The sequence below is a fragment of the Pan paniscus genome, chromosome 10 (genome assembly GCF_029289425.2).
Source record: "Pan paniscus chromosome 10, NHGRI_mPanPan1-v2.0_pri, whole genome shotgun sequence".
Taxonomy (NCBI): Eukaryota; Metazoa; Chordata; class Mammalia; order Primates; family Hominidae; genus Pan; species Pan paniscus.
In genome coordinates, this window is record NC_073259.2 from 6692986 (window position 1) to 6713812 (window position 20827).

The following is a 20827-nucleotide window of genomic DNA, read 5'->3' on the forward strand; positions in this document are numbered from 1 at the left end:
TTACTGATTAATTTCTCTTCTTCCCAATCATTTTTATTTTCCTACCGTTTAGGCCTATGGGCTGTCTTAAATCAAATGGAAACTAGCACACTGCTTTTGCACATTCATTTTTTCTACAAATAATTGAGTTTTTACTCTGTCAGTTACCACACTGTGCACTGAGGATATATAGTGGTGGACAAGACAGACCTGTCCCTCGACTTATATAATTTATAGCCTCTATCAGGAAGATAGACACTTAAAAAGGTAATTGTAGTAAATCACATGGTGTGAGGGAAGCTTATATCAAGGAGAACTAACTTAGGTCAAGGTCATGGAGAACCTCCTAACAAAAGCGACACTTTCTAAGCCGAGACCTCAAAGTAAGGACTCACCAGCATGTATGAAGGCCCAGAATGCTGATATGCAGTAGTTATATTTATATTTGTGGAGTTATAATAAATAATTTATAATAAATTATTAGAAATCAGAATTATCTCAGTGACATTAAATGGCAGCTGACCTTCACTTTTGTTTACACAATCATCTTTTGTGCCCCTACATCAAGCTGCCTCCTATTGCCTATTTCGTCACCTTTCTTCGTAGATACTAAGAATTTTCTCAGTTACTTCTGCTTTTGTTTGCATCTTCAATCTCTTCCGCTTTGTTGTCCCCTCTCTTTATGTGTAATATGATCAGCTTTCTATTGAAATATCTCCTGATCTTGGTACTCCTTATGGTCTTCTTCCCTCTCTCCTTTTCTATTAGATATATTTATAGCCTTCTCCTGCCCATGAAGGATTGACTACTACAGGAATTTCCCTCCTACAATTAACAACTCAAAAACTGGGAAACCACGTGAAACAACTGATTTTAGACATTGGACAACATTCAGTGCAGAACAGTGCTCTCTTCTTACCTTCCAAACTTATATGATTTTTGTTTCTTAAAATATACTTCATATGTGTATCAAGGTTAAGGGTTAGGGAAGCCTATATTTAAGACATAAAAGATTTTTTTCTACACATGTGAAGCCTTAAACAAATGAACTTGGGAAAGGACTTATCTTAAAAGTATAGCTGTTACTTTCACCAAGCGTTTAATATAATTATATAAACATTTCTCATTTACTCAGGGTACTTTGCTTCAGAGCTTTCTGAAATATTTCCTAAGAATATATATTTTCTCCTTTAATGTTTTTTCAAACCATTTTAAGGGACTAAATATATTCTGTTGTCTATTGAATAAGAAAAAATAAAACGTCTAAGCTTTTGTCTTCTCATTAAACACATTATACATACATGGCTTTAGAGATTCCAGAAGACAGCTAGGGACTTGAAAATTAGTTTGTAATTATTGAAACTGTTTTGTATTCCAAAATGCATTAACAATATTAGTTGACTTTTGTAGGATCCTGAATAAAAATTTTTTTCTCAGATCTTAGTGTGGTTCTTTTAAAAAAATTTTTCTTAAACAATTTTTTTTTCCAATAGAGATGGGGCCTTGCTGTGTTGCCCAGGCTGGTCTTCAACTTATGGCTGCAAGCAGTCCCCCTGCTTGGGCCTCCTATAGTGCTGGGATTACAGGTTCAAGCCACTGAGCCCATCCTTAAGTGTGGTTCTCGATTTCTGAATTCATTTGTTTGTCCCATATTATTTCGTAAATTCTCTAATCCTTGCATGAGGGAGGTACCTGTGTGATGGTAGCAGCTGTTTTCTTAACCTGACTCACATTATTATGGCATCACACTCCCAGTATCTGTATGATTCTAGATGCCCAAGGCCATGTGAGTCACACGTGTTAGGTAAAGCAGCATATAGGAAATGGAAATGGAAGTTAGGGTCTAGTGGGAGTTAGGTCTCTGCACTGGTCCGGCTGTACGATCAGCAGTGAGTCCCTGGTGTTGCCTTTTGATATTCTTTTGGAGAGATCAATAACAACAGTTCAATGACTGTTAGTTTGTCTCACTAAACTCTGAAGCATCTTTTGGCTTATGATGGTGTTTGATTTAATAATATTCAGAGATGTGTTATTTAAAACAACTAATCTACTTGGAACCTAAGATAATTCTCCATTTATTACTAATATTTGTCTATATAATACTTAAGCAGATAAAAACCTTATAAATTACAAACTGGTAGATATTTGATAATTCTGTACTTAAATTGGAATATAAATCATTGTTTGGGACATGGTTTGCCCATTGCCACCTGTGTGTATCTGATAGGATTGAAATGCTTTTCTTTGTAGGCACATGAGGCAGCATTGGAAGCCAGAGCCAGTCCAGAGATGAGTGACCAAATACAGCACTTGGAGAGAGAGATCACCAGGTACAAAGATGAATCTAGCAAGGCCCAGGCAGAAGTTGATCGACTCTTAGAAATCTTGAAGGAGGTGGAAAATGAGAAGAATGACAAAGATAAGAAGATAGCTGAGTTGGAAAGGTAAGAAAGTGAAGCTGATTGGGGCTTATGAGGTTAAAGTATGGTTTTAAAAGTATGCTTTTGGGGACATACTTTTTCAGTGTATCTAACTCTGAATTTAGGTTCTCGAATTCTTGCTATTACTGTATTAGCTGCCTTTTTTCTAGGTCAGTGTGCGTTCTTTGTTGCGGTGTCTGAAAGGCAACATAGAATGGGAATAAATTGGGAAGCTATGGGCTGTAACATCATTGATTGACAAAAAAGAGAGTATTCATTAATTTAAAATTAAAGTTTTTTTTACTGGCAAATCAAGAGAGGACAAATGTCTACTTTTTAATTTATCTGTATAATGATCAAATGATCCTCAAGCAAAGGAGTTAATCTTTTATCACTGGTTTAGACCTTTGTTGTTGAGCTAATGCTCTGTTGGGCTGTAAATTTTTAGACTTTTCACAGTTTTTGTTGTTGAAAAGCATGCTGTTACTTCAGTGCATTAGATCAAAATTAGGAGGAGAGACACTTTGAGGACAATTTAGGAGCCACGGATATGTTTTTTTATGAAGCTGTCTCTGACTTGGAATTCTTCAAAATATTCTGTGTTTGAACAGATCTAGGCAGACAGGTCTCCTATAATTTTTTTGGTGTGTTTTCTTATTATTTTATGCTAAAGGTCAAGCATGTGCCTCTTGACCTCTTCTTTTACACCACATATTTAACATAAATGTAAAACTGTGCAGAAACAACTCTGCCGGTAGAACTTTGTTAATTACCTGTATTCTGAACAGCCAGAAAGACTGACAGTGACAGAAAGGGGTCACTAATCTACTTGGCCTTTTGAGGACTGATCCTTAAGAATAATATTTTTTTTTTTTTAATGATCTTGAAGGCTGAGAAGTATTAGAGTACTTCCATAAATTTTTTACTAAGTTTTAAAGTTTTGGGGTTAGTGGTAGACTTGATACTGTCCTCTGAAGGTATTATTTTTTCCTATTCTATAGTCATAGAATTTTAATTTTCAAGAAACCAAAACTATAAAGTCTAACCTTCACAGTTCTCTTTCACTGTACTGAAAGTGTAAATAACACGGGCTGATTACCTGCTCACTTATTTCCTCTTATTTTGGTATTAACTCTACTCATTTTGTTCAGTTCTGGATAAGATATATGGATAAAATTCTCTAAGAATTTTAAAACTACCATAGCCTCAAGATTAGATTATGTACATTTTTTAGTCTTCATTTTTGCACTGCAGCCTTCCCCACAACACACACATGCACACATATGCACACATGTGTATATACCCCCTCACCCATTACGTGCTTATGTGAATACATGCCTCTCTTTGCTTTTGGAAAGGCTTGAAATCTGCAGCAGTACTGCATAGATACAAAAATGCGGTGCTTTTGATTGATTAGTGACTTCCCACTAAATATATTTCAGAAAAGAAATTCCTTGAATAAGTTTTATTTTATGGTTTGATTTCTTATTAGAAATCTACATTTGAAATTATTGCTTGCTATTTCAGGCAGCTTGCTTGAAAATGTTTTTGACTCATTTTTGGCACCAATATTGATTTTGGGAGATGGATGTGAACTGAAGGAGAGTAAGAAATAGGACTAAGTCTGTATTTGATATCCAAAGCACACCAAATAGCAGCTTTTATTAGCCACTGTATTTCTCACATTTTGAGAAAGAGTTGTAAATGATCTACTCTTTCCACAGAATGTAACTCTCATAAAAGTTGGAAAAAGCACTGTAGAGTTCTGTCCTCTGGCCCTATTGCATTATAATTTTGTTTTAGGATTCAGCACAGTTTCTTGGCTACTGGAAAAAAAAAAAAAGGAACAGCTTTCATAACTCAGCTTTTGCTACCAGCTTTGTAGTTTGTTCCTTGGTAACATAGTTTAAGATGTTGAATAAACGGTAAAATCATGGAATTTGTGAAAGTGATCGAGCATGGCATTTTATGGAAGAGGAAACTGAGGCCCAGAGAAGTTATTGCTGAAGTGACACAGTGGTTGAGCCAGAGCTAATAGAATGGGGTTTGTAAATTCCAAATCAATTTTCTTTCTGTTCTGCCAAGGCTAGTTATGTTCTTTTTGGACTTCCTGGCAACTGTTATTTGAAGACTCCTTACCCTTAGGTGATTTATTCTTTTACCCCATCTGGACCCAATGTCTTAAGTAGAAGTGGTTATATTTAGTATTATGGCTTGCTTACAAACTAAGGTAGATTTTAGTTTCACTTATGCCCTTGAATGCCATTTTTATAAACTGAGCTCTGCTTATTTTAGGAGATAATCAGTGCATTCTTTGTCAAAGACAGTTGGGATTATGTTATACCTCTTGTTCCCAGATTTAGTACTCATTTGCATGTGTGTGGCTGCTGTGTTTCTTACTAATCATTTGCTTCTTATGTTGCCATTCCACTATTTCCTATGCCTGTGTCTGTCTCCCTGTAGTTTATCATTTGAGTTTCTTCATTTTTCTTTTTGTCTTACCATGGTCCTGTTCCATTGGGGTTTTTGGCGTCTGTGTGTTTATATGTGTATGCTCCTTCTGCCCCTTGGCCATGGCTGTTTCTCAGAAAGCCAGTCTCGTGCAAATTGTACCCTCCATGCCAGGTTTCTGTCCCTGTACCATCAGGGGGTTTTGTTTGGGACTTTCTGGGAAAGTGAGCATTAAATAAGGTTACAGTCTTATACTAGAGTGAATTGCTGCTGCTGCTCTTGCTACTGCTGGGGCTTGTTTGGAATTTTGCTTGATCAGAGTTAAAGAACAGCTGATTATATGTCAAGTTGAACTGTACCTCTTTAGGTACCCTACTTTTTGATACAATCAGTCTGTGTTCGTTCTGGTAAAGTTCTGATATTGCTAGTTGTGATTGCTTTAGTCTTTGTTTTACTCTTTAAATAGTTCCTCAACTAATGTAACTGTAGTGCCACACTGTAGATTCAGCATGTAGAATTAATTTCTTAAGGGTGTTCAGCAACCCACTAAGTGCAAAAATGAAAGGAGACTGTTACAATAATTGAACTCAAGAAAATCCTTAGTATTCTTTGCATTTTATAGTGCTTCTTATAAAAGGATCTCCAATATTAAATGGTTCAGATTGTATTATGAAGGATTCCCAGGCCTGTTCTTTGTGATCTAAAGAAATAAATAAATAGGTCCTTCCCATGTTGGCTGTTACAGAAAATAAGAGTTCTTGTCAGAAGATGATTTAGTGTTGTCCTACTCTCTTGACTCACTGCAATTTTAAAAAGAAGATTGGATAAGCCCATTAATACATCTATAAATATAAAATATTTTCCCCAATTAAATCTAAGAAGTAATACTTTAAATTCATGTTCCATACTGTGGTGCATATTAGTTGGAATTCAGTGAGAAGCAGAATTAGTAGGCTATATATATATATATATACACACACACACACACACACATAGAGATAGATAAATACATATATACACACACTCATATAAACACACACAGAAGCATACATATATTATGAGATTTATACGTAGATTTATATATATTAATATATGCCTACATATATTAAGAGATTTATTACAGAGAATAGTCTTGTAAAATCGTGGGGCTGGCTAAGCAAGACTGAAATCCCTGTGGCAGGCTATCAGGAAGAGAAGATCGTGAGCAGGATGGAAGCTGTTGCAGGCACAAGCCAAAGCTGTGGTCCACAGGCAGAATTTCTTTTCTCTCCTGGGAATCCTCAGCCCTGTTTTAAAATCTTTCCAAAGGATTCATTTATGCCCATTGGGATTATCTAGGATAGTCTTTTTTACTTAATTTGATTAGAGGCTTTAATTATGTCAGCAAACTACCTTCACAAGCACCATCTAGATTAATATTTGATGGAATAACTGGGCACTGTAACATAGACAAGTTAATATTTCAAAAAAGTCATCATCTGATGGTTCTGGATAGTATACAAATAAGCAAACAAACCAGAGCTTGAAAAGTCATTAGATAAGTAGATAAATTTAGAGTAGCCTCAGGAACCCTGAATGTAACTGAGAATTTCTCTCCTAAAATGAGCATATTAGATCTATTTAGATTAATAGTGAGTAGGCTTTTCTTTGCTGTCATGTTTAAAATACTTAGAGTGGCTGGGTGCAGTGGCTTACGCCTGTAATCCCAGCACTTTGAGAGGCCTGAGGCAGGTGGATCACCTGAGGTCAGGAGTTTGAGACCAGCCTGGCCAACATGGTGAAACCCCATCTCTACTAAAAACACAAAAATTAGCCAGGCATGATGGCACATGCCTGTAGTCCCAGCTACTCGGGAGGCTGAGGCAGGAGAATCGCTTGAACTCAGGAGGTGGAGGTTACAGTGAGCCAAGATCATGCCATCGCACTCCAGCCTGGGTGACAGAGCGAGACTCTGTCTCAAAAAATGAATAAAATAAAATAAAATAAATAAAGTACTTAGAAGCGTACTGGAGGCTGATACAGGATTGCTTGCTGTCTGCTTTTTCACTCACGCTGTCCATCTTAGCTGAATGTTCCCATGTTACAGCACCACCCTGGGAACATTGTCCCCTGTGCCGTATATTGTATTGTGCCTTATAATTTTGCTTTTTAATGTGCTTTGTTACCTTTTTTCTAATGCCATGACTAATGGATTCACAGAGTTTAGTGTTTGCAGCAGAAATACTCAATTTTACTCTAATATGAGATTGTTAGATTCAATATGCCATTCAAAACTTGTATTCAGAGAATGGCAACCATCTGATTTTCATATAATTTAGATAACAAAGGTTGCCTTTGGTTTATCAAAGTTAGAAATTTTCAGTGATCCAAAGAATAATAGAGTCTATTATTGTGTGATCTAAAGATTAATAGGAATTGTGGATTTACTATATTTCCTGATTTGAGGGAATATAAGAACCGGGATTTTAATGGATATAGATTTTTGGGGGGGGGGGGCAGGGTGTGTTTTGAAGTTCAGCCAAGTGATTATTTATGGGATAGTCGAGAAAGACCTGTCTGATAAAGTTATTGATATATGAGCAGCGATTTGAAGGAGGGGCTCTATAAGAAGTCCGCAGAAGCCCCTAAAAAAACCTCAACAACTTTGAGGCATAATTTACATACAATAAAATGCACCCATTTTAAGCTGATTGTTTGAGCTTTGACAAATCTATACACTTAATGTGACTGCCACCATGATCAAGATATATAGAACATTTCCTCATCCCCAAAAGTTCCCTTTTGCCCCTTTACAGCAAATCTCTTCCCAACCCTAGTCCCAGCCTCTGCAGATCTGAGACCTACTTTTAAAATTAATTTTATACATTAAACTTCAGTTTCTCCCTTTTGCCTTAACATTTAATTTTCTACTTTCCCATTCTAACACAACCACAAGTATGTATAATTCCCTATTTCCTCAGCTCCAGAAGTAGATTCAGATTTTTTAAAGCCAATCAGGATAATAGCATTCTCTTTCTTAGTGACTAGTTTCGCATTGAGCACATACGCATTAGTGATTGGAAGGAAGAACCACAGGGAGGCTTCTGGGAATGATTTTCTTATAAGACAGACTTGCAAGAAGAAAGATGACCCCTTTCTCCTGAACATTATCTTGTCGGGATGTGATACCCGTAATTGCTGCAGCTACTTCTGCCAACCTAAGATGAAGCCAGCGTCCAGAGAGTGACAGTTAACAAAACCTCAGCAAAGCAGAGTTGGAACTGAAATGGACTATTCCTGAAACTGCCTCTGTGCTGCTTGTTATGTGAGATAGGACAATTTCTGATTGTTTAAGCCAGTTTGGATGAGGATTCTCCGTTACTTCCAACCCAGTGCATTCAAATAGATATAAATATATACTTATTTCCGCCCCCCCCCACCTTTTTTTTTGTAATGGAAGCAATCATTTTGAAAAGAGTTAAAGTTTTTTGGTAAGTCAAATAAGGATCAATGCTGCTGAAAGCCGGGACAACACAGGGGCCCTGACCAAATTGGGGTTTCTTTGTCTACCTAATACCTTCCAAATCAAAAAATAATTTCCCTAGTATTTTAATTACTCCCCCAAATCAGGAGTAACTTCCTCAGTGTGCTGATTTTGGTTCTTTTAAAATAAGGTGGTAATTTGAGGGTAATAGTTAAACCAGTCATAGATTATTCTATGCCATTCTTTTCAAATCAGCCCCCTCAGGTGTCAGTCCTGCTTTTCCTTTGTTGTAGTCCTCTTTATTCTCTTTGTCTCTGCCTCCACCTCATCCCCACCCAAATGCCTGGAACAGATCTCGCCCTTTCGTCTTTCGAGAGGAATACGCATAGCGGATTTTTGCCTCCGACTAGACAGCTACTTTAAAGGGGATGTATTTTGAATCTAAGGAAGATACCCAAAAATTTTAATGCAATTTGTTTAGTTATATTTGTTCATTTTAGCTGCCCTGTCTACATCATGACTTTCTGGGTTGGGGGGTGGTATGTGTTGGAAAGGTTTCTTATGTAGGTTTTTTTTTTTTGACAGAATCTCACTCTGTTGCTCAGGCTGGAGTGTAGTGGCGTGATGACAGCTCACTATAGCCTAGACCTCCCAGCCTCAAGCGATCCTTCCACCTCAGTGTCTTGAGTAGGTGGGACCACAGGCACACACCACCATGCCCAGCTAATTGCTTAATTTTTTTGTAGGGCTGGTGCCTCACTATGCTGTCTAGGCTGGTCTTGAACTCCTGGACTCAAGTGATCCCCCTGGCCTCCCAAAGTGCTGGGATTACAGGCATGAGCCACCACACCTGGTGCATGTGCGCACGCTATTTCTCTCTCTGTCTCTCTCTCTCTCTGTCTGTCTCTCTCTCACTCTCTCTACATATATATATATATATATATATATATATATATATATATATTTTTTTTTTTTTTTTTTTTTTTTGGTAAGACAGATTTTCCCTCTGTCACCCAGGCTGGAGTGCAATGGTATGATCTCAGCTCACTGCAACCTCCACCTCCCGGGCTCAAGCGATTCTTGTGCCTCAGCCTTCCGAGTAGCTGGGAATACAGGCATACGCCACCATGCCCAGCTAATTTTTGTATTTTTAGTAGAGATGGGGTTTCACCATCTTAACCAGGGTGGTCTCGAACTCCTGGCCTCAAGTGATCTGCCCGCCTTGGCCTCCCAAAGTGCTGGGGTTACAGGAATGAACCATTGTGCCTGGCCTAGATTTTTGTTATACAGATGTTTGAAGTTAAACAACTGGTCCTGTATTACATAAGTAGGTAGCAGAGTCATGCCTAACAATTCCAGTGTCTGTCTCTCCTTCCTGAAAAGAAATCCTTTTCAGGTGTTCAGTTTTCATTAATGACCTCACCTCCTAGAAGAGGAGGCTGTAGACAGCTAGACGATTCAGAGTCTGTTCACTTGAGGATCTTACTGAGGCCACACTCTTTCCCACGTGCTGGAATGCCCACTTACAGGACAGGTACTGTGGAACTGGCATGTGGGTTGTTTTGCTGCTAGGGGCCAGTTTTTCTACACTTGTACTTTTTAATGCTTCTCTCAGTCTGGACTCAGTTAAGGGATACGTCTGGCTCAAAGAGACTAAGACTCCATCAATACAGAAGCTATTGTCATTTCATTTATAGATTATGCTAGCATTGGCGTTTATCTATAGCTTGTCTAATAGCTAGAAATTCCAGTGATGAAATTTTAGTTCCTTAAGGTCTGGTTGAGCTCTACTGGAAGGTATCACTTAACATACCACAGAGGCTGGTCATCCCAGTTATCATGTGCCCAGAATGTAGTAGTATCAGAAAGAAAGGACTTGTTGAACTTTGGACTGTTTTTTGTTTTGTTTTGTTTTGTTTTGTTTTTGTTGCTTTTTTTTTTTGAGGCAGGGTCTCTCTCATCCAGGGTGGAGTGCAGTGGCACTATCACGGCTCACTGCAGCCTTGACCTCTTGGGCTCAGGTGATCTGCCCACCTCAACCTCCTGGGAAGCTGAGACTAGAGGCGCATGCCAGCATGCCTAACTAATTTTTGTATTTTTTTTGTAGAGATGGGTTTTTGCCAGATAGCCTAGGCTGGTCTCGAACTCCTGGGCTCAAGTGATCCATCTGCCTCTGCATCCCAAAGTGATATGATTACAGAGGTGAGCCACTGCAGCCAGCCCTGAAATTTGGACTCTTAAGTCTTTGGTCTTTGCATGTTCGAAGCCAATATTAAATGATAGTAGCTTGGGAGGTTATTTGGTTGGAAGGCTAATAAGTAATTTTGGATCCTAAACTATTAATATTAATTTCAGGTCCTCCAGCTCTAGTAGAGAGATACAGAATACAGAGGGAAAGCCAAAATATTGCACTGCTACAATTATTCTGAGAAAGATAGGAGAACTGGAGATCAGTTTTGTTGTTCGTATATACATAAAATTCTTAGGGCTAGCCTTGTGAGTAGTTATGATGGAGGTAACTTTGTTTTTCTATTTTGTGGTGGTTAATTTTATCTTCTTTGCTAACCATCTTTTCCATACCTCATTGTATTAGTTCGTTCTCATGCTGCTATAAAGACATACTTGAGACTGAGTAATTTATAAAGAAAATAGTTTTAATTGGCTCATGTTTCTGTGGGCTGTACAGGCTTCTGCTTCTGGAGTAGCCTCAGGAAACTTACAGTCATAGCAGAAGGTGAAGGGGAAGCAGGCACATTTACATGGCCGGCAGGAGAGAGCGAGCCAGCAAAGGGGGAGGTGCTACACACTTTCAAACAACCAGATCTTGTGAGAACTCTATCACAAGACAGCACTAGGGGGATGATGCTAAACCATTACAAACCACCTTCATGATCCAGTCACTTCCCACCAGGCCCCACCTCCAACACTGGGGATCACAATTCAACATGAGATTTGGGTGGGGACATAGAGCCAAACCATGTCACTCATCTGGAACTATTAGCTCTTGGCTTTTACATCATGATTAAACTTTAATTTTGTGGACTACCAAGACAACCTAGTGTGTATTTATAGTATTGTTTTTAAGGTAGTTATATTTTGATTTATAAACAACTGACTTTGTTAAAAAAATGTTATGGCCAGGCACGGTGGTTCACGCCTGTAATCCCAGCACTTTGGGAGGCTGAGGCGGGTGGATCACCTGAGGTCAGGAGTTCGAGACCAGCCTGATCAACATGGTGAAACCCTGTCTCTACTAAAAAATACAAAAAAAAAATTAGCCGGGCATGGTGGCAGGCACCTGTAATCCCAGCTATTTGGTAGGCTGAGGCACAAGAATTGCTTGAACCTGGGAGGCAGAGGTTGCAGTGAGTTGAGACTGCGCCACTGCACTTCAGCCTGGGCAACAAAAGTGAAACTCCCATCTCAAAAAAAAAAAAACGTTATGTAATCTGTTCATAGGATTTGGGCTAAATTCTGAGCATACTAAGAACACCCTTGATTAAAAACAAAAATCAACAAGATTAGCCCAAATCCTATGAACAGATTACATAACTTTTTTTTTTTTTTTTGGAACACAAAGAATGAATGAGGTCATTTTCCTATCATGCCGGTAGTGATTTTTAGTCTGGAGGTGTTATTTGCACGTGTGTATGTGTAAGAGAAAGAGAACCTTTCTGATGGCATTTGGGAAAATAGCTGCTAGGCTTCAACTTAATGCCTAAAGATTATTGCCTTTTGAGTTTTTAAATTTTCTTTTAAAGATTTTACAAGTAGTTTCTAAAATTTTTATACAATGAAAATGGAGGTTTTTATTTTTCATAAATCTTCTAAAATGTGTTGGCAAACTTGAACTAGTTTATAGGATGATATTACCAATTTTTGGCTTGATAGCAGTCAAATTTTGAAGATGAATGCTTTTTTTCTTATCTGTCTTTTCTTATTCTTTTCTCTTTGACTGAAAGTTTTGTTCCCTTTATTTGTTTGTGGGAATCTGACCTATTTTAAATGTTACTTTTTTTGAAAAAGAAAACTTTACTGACCTCCTTTCGCTAGTAATCTCTCTTTCCTTTACTTGTGCTTTTCCAGTAGTACCTATCACATTCTGTCCTGTGACTGTACATTAGAGAGACCAATGTATATATGTTATAAAAGAGAAGTAGCACTCTTTTCTCATTCTGCTATCTAATCATCTCACATTTCCTTTTCTTTTCTTTTTTTTTTTTCTGAGGCGGAGTCTCTCTCTGTCGCCCAGGCTGCAGTGCAGTGGCACGATCTTGGCTCACTGCAAGCTCCGCCTCCCGGGTTCACACCATTCTCCTGCCTCACCCTCCTGAGTAGCTGGGACTACAGGCGCCCGCCACCACAGCCGGCTAGTTTTTTGTATTTTTAGTAGAGACGGGGTTTCACTGTGTTAGCCAGGATGGTCTCAATCTCCTGACCTCGTGATCCGCCCGCCTCGGCCTCTCAAAGTGCTGGGATTTCAGGCGTGAGCCACTGCACCCGGCCCACATTTCCTTTTCTTACCATTGCCCATAATATTCAGACCCTTTAGAAATTAAAAAGAGAGATTCAGTAGTCTCCCATACCTTGATATTATATTGAAAATATTTTTATATTTCTTTTATATGTACATAGTATGTTTACACATGTACATGTTTATATATGCATACATATATATTTGCACATTTTTCCTTCTGTAAAAATGTAAGTACATTCATCTGCCTATATTCTTATACAATTTACTATAATTCAGTTGAATTACTTTTAGATTTGTAGATTAAACAAAAGTGTAGGTAACTTTCCCTTTCTCCTTTTTGTCACAATGAAATGCCATTTCTGACCTTGTTTTTGTATTTTAACATCTCTGAAATTTGGATACACATACAAGTAAATGGCGTGGTATAATCTAATTGGTATAACTTTCTTCTTTCTCAGTAATATCAAATACTTTATACTATGATGTGTCTTCTGTCCTTGGTGAATTGATGTTAAGAATGCATTCAAAGAGTGAATAAAATTGTTTTGTTGAATGTGGGAGTAGGAGAAAGTAGTATTTCTAAATTAATATTATTTTGTCATATATTTCATTTTAAATGTACGTGTAGTAACCAAGTGAATGTATTTACTAGTATAAATTGTAAATTAGATATTTGACTGGTTTACCTATATGCTGAGTTTGTTTATTTAGGTTGACCGAAAACGGTTTCTTTTGGACCATCTCCTTGGCAAAATGGGCTTTATGATATTACTTTATGTTAGTATCCCATTATATTCAGGCATCTATTGCATAGTGTAACCTGAAAATGTAAACCTAGGTATTTAGTCTTTATTCTTGTAAATATTTTTCCTTAAATTTTGAATTGATAGTCATTTAATGTGTCTTCAAAGATCTACCATATAGAAATTAAGCCATGTGCAAGTTTGACATAAACTGCTATATAATTCATGAGGAAAGTGTCTCTTTAGAGAAAAATATTCTTACTTTTAAATTTATGGATATGCATCTTCAATCCATGAAGTATAGTGTCAGAGAATATGCTCTTAATGTGGTTAGAGTGGAAGAGAGATGACTGGGGCTGCGGATGGTGGCTCAGAGTAATTATATAATGTGTGTTCTTGCTTGAGGGAGAATGGTCTGTGTTTAAAAAATGAAAAAACTGAAAAGGAAAAGAAAGATGCCAGCATATTACAACTGAAGATGACTGGTTCTTTATCTGATCCTGCTTGCTTCAGCTTGCTTTCTGGGGAAGCTGCTTGTTTCTTTCTTCTTCCTCCTTGATGAATATCATAGATTTCCTTTAAAAGGAGAGTAAGTTACAAAGCTTTTTGTAGTCAGTTCTGTTAGGTTATCTTCCCAAAGTTTCCTGTGGGCACAGCACCTTATAGTTTGTTACTGTGGTCTTACAGGAATCTGTGTTTAATGGCTACTGTAATGTTTTACCTAAAAGTATAAACATTAGGATTACATATAATTCGATGTACAGATTTTTTCTCCTAAGGTTATTTCCCAAGAATTACAGTTTAGCCGGACGTGGTGGCTCATGCCTGTAATCCTAGCACTTTGGGAGATGAAAGTGGGTGGATTGCTTGAGCCCAGGAGTTCGAGACCAGCTTAGGCACATGGCGAAACCTCGTCTCTACAAAAAATACAAATATTAGCCAGGTGTGGTGGTGTATGCCTATAGTCCCAGCTATTTGGGAGGCTGAGGTGGGAGGATCACTTGAGTCTGGGAAGTAGAGTTTGCAGTGAGCCAAGATTGCGCCACTGCACTCTAGCCTAGGTGACAGGTGAAACCCTGTCTCAAAAAGGAAAAAAAAAAAGAGTTGTAATTTGACGCTAAAGTGAAATATGATTCATGAATAATAAAGTAGGTAAAAATTAAATTAATAATTAAAGTTGCTCTCTGGCAGGAATGCATTCCATTTTTTCCCATGGATTTACCCGTGTGTTATATAAAAACTTGCATACAAAGAAGACTCAGTTAATGTCCTTGTTCATCTAAAATTATTTTGACTTCCTGTGTCATGACCAATGAGATAAAAGGATCATTGGGAACAATCATTTAGAGATCGGCTTCTTTCTGCCTTTGAACATTGTCTGCATTTTACACTGCGTTATAGATGCTAAACGTTCATGGAGTTTTATAGACCCCTAAGGAAGCATCATAAAACAGATAAATTATGCCCAGGTGAGATGTCAGCAGTCTTGCTCTGTTGCCCAGGCTGGAGTGCAGTGGCACAATCTCGGCTCACTGCAGCCTCCACCTCCCGGATTCAACCGATTCTTGTGCCTCAGCCTCCTGAGTACCTGGGACTACAGGCGTGTGCCACCACGCCTGGCTAATTTTTGTATTTTTAGTAGAGATGGGGTTTCACCGTGTTGGCTAGGCTGGTCTCAAACTCCTGACCTCAGGTGATCTGCATGCCTCGGCCTCCCAAAGTGTTGGGATTACAGGCGTGAGCCACCGCGCCTGCCCGGCTGCTACATTCTTATTCTGTATCTGCCACTAAGGCACCATGTGATTGCCAGCAAGTCGTTTTGTTTCTGTTTTTCATCTCTTCATGTTACAAGGTAACAAATCTTGTCCTTCTTATCTTTTTTTATTCTCACAATGACTTTTTAAAACTTGTAAGTACTGAATTATACTTTTGCAAGACATCACTAAGTCTTAGAAAACATGAAAGTATAAATGGAAATGGTGCTTGCATTCAAGAAATAGATATTTTGTTTCAGATTCTTAAGGTACAATTTAGACCATGAAGCTAATCCAGATGATACTGGTCGTTAGAAGCCCTAACTATTTGGAGGATCATACTAATTTCAGTGAAACTGATTACTTTTTGAAAAGAGAAAAACTGCTCGTTGTTGTAAAAGGCAGTAATGAACTGTAAGGGCTACATGCTATGCAGGAATACTAAGCATGACTGCTTTATATCTCCTACTGCTGAGCAGCATTGGAACTGAATTGATGTAAACAAGCCTGTGTATTCTTGTTCAGTATTGCTTTTAGATTGCACCATTTGAGGATTTTGGTAGATTTGGAGTGAGAAATACTAGTTGTTATTAGGAGAAAATTATGTTTTAACATTTGAGAAAATTATTTCAAGTACATTAAAGTTCTGTATTCTACAGAAGCTGTGTTTTTCTGCTTTTGCTTTTAGATAACTTGGATCCTCTTAATGGAATGGGGTGGTTAAGGCATAGTTAGTTATAAGGTGGGTGTCTATAAAACTAAGCAGACTAAAATTGTGCAGTTACTTAAAGCCAACTCTTGACTACTTAAATGAGAATGAGATGGCTAACCTTCTCTATTTTTCTTAGTGTTTAAGAAATTGTTTTTTTTTTCCTGCCCCAGGAAATGGTAAATTTTAGACAACTTTTTTTTTTTTTTTAGAAACTTTCATTAAAATACAATGGTGTAATCTAATAAGAAAGTAAATTTGTTGAGAGTTGAAAATCTGAAATAATTCTTTTTTAGTGACTGTATAGAATTTGTGACTCCTTCCCTTCTCTAATCCTGCATTTTATGATGTCCATGAATAATATTTCTGAATATTGTCCTTATTAATTCTTTCTAACTTTCTTTTTCACATTTTCTTCCTGGATTTGCTGTTTCCTTCAGTCTCACCTCAAGGTCAGTATGCTTGCACTAAAACAAAGATGATGTGATTGAGCGTTGTTTGCGAACATTATCTTGAATTCTTATAGGGAACTGAACATATTTCAGGAGAGAGAGATCTAGAAATCTAGCTGTGAGGATAAAATGTCAAGGGTATTGGGTTTATCAGAAGAGTGTGTTCAGATTTTTGTGCTTTGAAAAGGTAGTGTGAGTAGTCAGAGAGCAAGAACCAGATGGCCAGATTTTGACTGAGAGAGAAGTGGAGATGAAAAGAGCATTACGAGGAAAGAGAAGGGGAAAAAGAATTGTGTTAATTTAATTGAACATTCAATAGAGACATTCTGGCTATTAAACGGGATAAAGTGCCGCAAAAATGATGGAGGGAAAGTCACAACTGTCTATAGCTTTATAGAAGAAACCTTGAATTATTTACTGAGACGAACTTTCAGACACACACACACCCACATCCTTTAAATTTTGGTTTCATTTTGTGACTCTGCTGGGTGGTAGAACTAGTGATAAGAAAAACAGCAACGATTACTGGTGTTTATATGTGCCAGAGGCACTGTAGCGGAACGTATTTTGTTTCAATTGATCTTAGCAACTATGAAGAGAGATGTATTATTTTGATTTTTTAGTTGAAAAAGCACAAGTGCAGAGACCATTAAGTAACTTGCCCATCTTCATTAGTAAGTAAACAGTGAGAGAAGTGGCACAAAACAAAAATCTGCATTTAAAAAGTTACTTATTTTGCATATGAGCCATGGCAATATAAAGTGTGAGGATTTCTGATAGGATTCAGAAATGAGCCTGTTAATATCATATGTGTTTTACCTAGCAACTGCCTAATAATAATAGCGATTATATATATATGTGTGTGTGTATATATATATATATCTGTGTGTGTGTGTGTGTATATATATATATAGATATATATTTTCTGTTTATAAAAGCACCTCTTTGACTCAACAGCTAGCATATGGGTTACACTGGGATAAGTGTTAAAGAGTTAGCCCCCCAAAAAAGAAAATAAATTGAAAAAAATTTATGCCCCCTGCCCATTTTGAGTAAGCTGTATTCATTACAGAAGGAATCTTAAAGTGTTTGTAATAAAAATAGCAAACACAAATACTGCATTTAAAAAATAGATTTTCCCATTTCTACTCTAAACATTTTCTCCACATATTGTAGTAGAACAGTATGGGTACCACTTAAGTAATTCCAATTAGGTGGCAAAATCTGAAAGCAGTTGAGTTTTAGTATAAAAATTCCATGAAGTGTTTTGCCTTGTGTTTAGAGAACTTTCGTCTCTAACTTAAGCTTCAAGCTGACTCATTTTAGTGGGAAGTTTTATCATTTGTCCCATAGTTAGTCCTTTGCACGACTGGTTTTGCTCTCAGTCTCTCTAAATGAAACCCTGAGAAAAGCTTCAGAAGAATTTGACAGTGAAGCCATTGGTATATACATAATTCACTGAGTTACAGGTTATATTAATTGTAATATTGTTAGCTGGTTTATTTTAGTTCACTTTTACCCAGCAGCAAATGCCATTAAATCATACTTATTTCTAAATAAGTTTATTTTCCAAGGAATACAAAATAAAATAGTCATTGTTTTTTCAGTGGCAAAGATCATCTTAGCTGTAGTATGCAAAAGTTTAAAGTCTCTCTTCATTCCAGATTATGATTTAGTGCAGTATTTTTTTTCTAGACAGAAACATTTTACCATTTTAATTGTGGTTTTGCCAAGTCCAGTTGAATAGGTCATAAAGAGAGTATAATTTATTACTGCTTTGATACTGGATTGTTTGGGTGACTTCATTATATGACCTTGGGCAAGATACTTAACCTTTCCATGTTTATTTTAACCACTTGTTTTGTGTTAATAGTGATGCTTAACTGTAGTATTTGTATTTTAGTGTCTCCACTAAACATTTCTGTTTTGCAGAGGTTTATTTTTATTCCTCTCTTCTCCCTTGTCTTCTTCCCCTGCTCTCCTCTGTCTTCCTTTGCATTCAGTACAGAGTAGTGAGATTTTATTTAGAGTGATACTGACTGAAGACTCACATTTTCTGTCTTCAGACATACACATCTTTTTATTTCCTGTTCAATGACATTAGCACCAGAGAGTGAATACAAAGAAATTATTCCATGTATAGATGAAAATATATGATTTGGTTCAGAATTCTTCTTTTGGCTAACGGTCATTCAGAGATGAGAGCTATAAATGTCATCTCTTTATTCTCATTAACACTTAGATCTAAAATTGAGCTCAATATTATTAATATCTATGTTTTAATTATCAGTTTCCATTGTAGACTTGTTTTTAAAACAAATGTTTGGAATATGTGTGATAGTTCCTAACAACTTCATTAACCCATTTATACCAGAGGTTGTACATTTTTTGTGTGTGAAGAATCAGAGCTTCGTGATGACCTTGAGCAGTAGGATATAAATAACTCCCACAAGCTTAGCATTCCAATAATAGAACACTAGGCATAAATGGGTTAAGACCAGAGTCCCTATGTTGTTAAAAGTTAAAATACTTTTATACTTTGCCCCCAAAAAAATCCCATTGTTATAGTCTCTTTTATATAGTTTGATGAAAACATTTCACATTAATTTCTAAAATCTAATTCAAATAGTTATTTCTCTGATTACACACTTTAAAAAGATTTTTTACATTATTGTCTGATTTCATTAAGAAAAGGCACTAGTTGCTAAAACCTCATCATAAGATATATCACTCACAAAAATAGATGTCATTGTATTTTTGAAAGGGTTAGTTTCTTATTTTTTTAGCTAAAGCTTTTTTTTATAGGCCCTAGAAAATTTCTGACCCCATAAACTCTATTTACAAGGAGTTTGACTTATGGGCAAGAGTTTATAACCCAGGAGAATGATCTGTTATTATTTGCATTTTTAGCTTCCACTTTTCATTCCTTTAGCTTTTTTAAGCAACTCTATTGTTCAAGAGTGTATTTCTTATTATTTTTCTTTCAAATAATAGTGCCTAGTGTTTTTGTAATAGTCTGCACAAGCAAGTGTAGCATCTTCTCTGTTAAATAACATCTGCTGGTGTGGTAGTGTACTCTTTTGAATAACTCATTGGTGGGAAAGAAAAATATGTGAATGCAGACTTGTGCTGATCTTCCTAACTCTTCTCCTGAAAATGATAGTTTTATGCTATCATGCATTGATAAATGGTAAATGTTTTTTTAGATAGCAATTGTAGATCACCACGGTTGTAGATCACCACAAATTCTGTAAATCAGCTGAAGATGGCAAATTCAACAGAGAAGGGAAGAAAGAATAATTTTAAAGTTGGCCAAAATTTGAGTTTTTATAGAGTTGCCAGATTTAGCAAATAAAAATATGGATGCCCAGTTAAATTTCATATAAACCACAAATCATCTTTTAATATGTCTTATAATAACTATTGGGCCATACTTACTCTGGCACCCACCCCCCCATCTCAGTAAAACCACAGAAACACGTCTGATTTCTGATTACAGTTTGACACTGTTAAAAATGCTATCACATTCTTTATCTCACTTCAACTCATAACAACTATATGAATTGGATGACATTTTCCCATTTCACAGATCAGAAAATTGACTTTAGAGAGATGAGATGATTTTCTTCGGGTCATAGCTACTAAGTGGCAGAATCTAGGGCACAAATCTAGTTTGTCTCATTTCAAGTTTACTTCACGCTTTCCTTTCCTTTGTATCAAGCTTGTCCAACCCATGGCCCACAGCCCATGGCCTGCATGCAGCTCAGGTCAGCTTTGAATGTGGCCCAACACAAATTTGTAAACTTTCTTAAAATATTATCAGCTTTTTTTGCATGTTTTTAAGCTCATCAACTATTATTAGTGTTAGTGTATTTTATGTGTAGGCCGATAATTCTTACTCTTCCAGTGTGGCCCAGGGAAGTAAAAAGAATAGACACCCCTGCTCTATATCTTGTTCTGTTATGTTTTTGTGACATCTAGAGGTGACATGCAGGTTGTAATACCTTTTTAAATTTATGCTTTTTAGATCCTTGGAGCATGGGGGTGGAGGGTTGGATTACTTGTATTATTTGGTATGCACAGTGGCCAGAGAAGCAGAATGTGTGGTCTTGGAGTGGAAACTGCATGCAGCTCTATCTCTTATTTGGCAGCTGTTGGCATGTTGCAGTTGTGTCTTCTTTTGATTATACTAAGCCTGTCTTGTATGGGAAATGGATTAATTCTGAATAAAATAGTGATATTGCAATCAGCAATTAAACTTTTTTTGTGTTGTTTTGAGACGGAGTCTTTCTCTTGTTACCCAGGCTGGAGTGCAGTGGTGCAATCTCAGCTCACTGCTTTCAAGCAACCTCCGCCTCTCGGGTTCAAGTGATTCTCCT

At 37.0% G+C, this 20827-nt stretch overlaps 1 protein-coding gene across 22 annotated transcripts in view; it reads left to right on the top strand.

The window, feature by feature from the left end:
* Positions 1 to 20827, top strand: part of ERC1 (ELKS/RAB6-interacting/CAST family member 1) — a 535420-nt gene that overhangs the window by 202999 nt on the left and 311594 nt on the right. For all 22 annotated transcript variants that reach the window (XM_055095228.2, XM_055095230.2, XM_055095233.2 and 19 more), the window contains one exon: positions 2230 to 2423. In XM_055095228.2, the coding sequence (XP_054951203.1) occupies positions 2230 to 2423 (194 nt within the window). The remainder of the gene's footprint in view (positions 1 to 2229; positions 2424 to 20827) is intronic.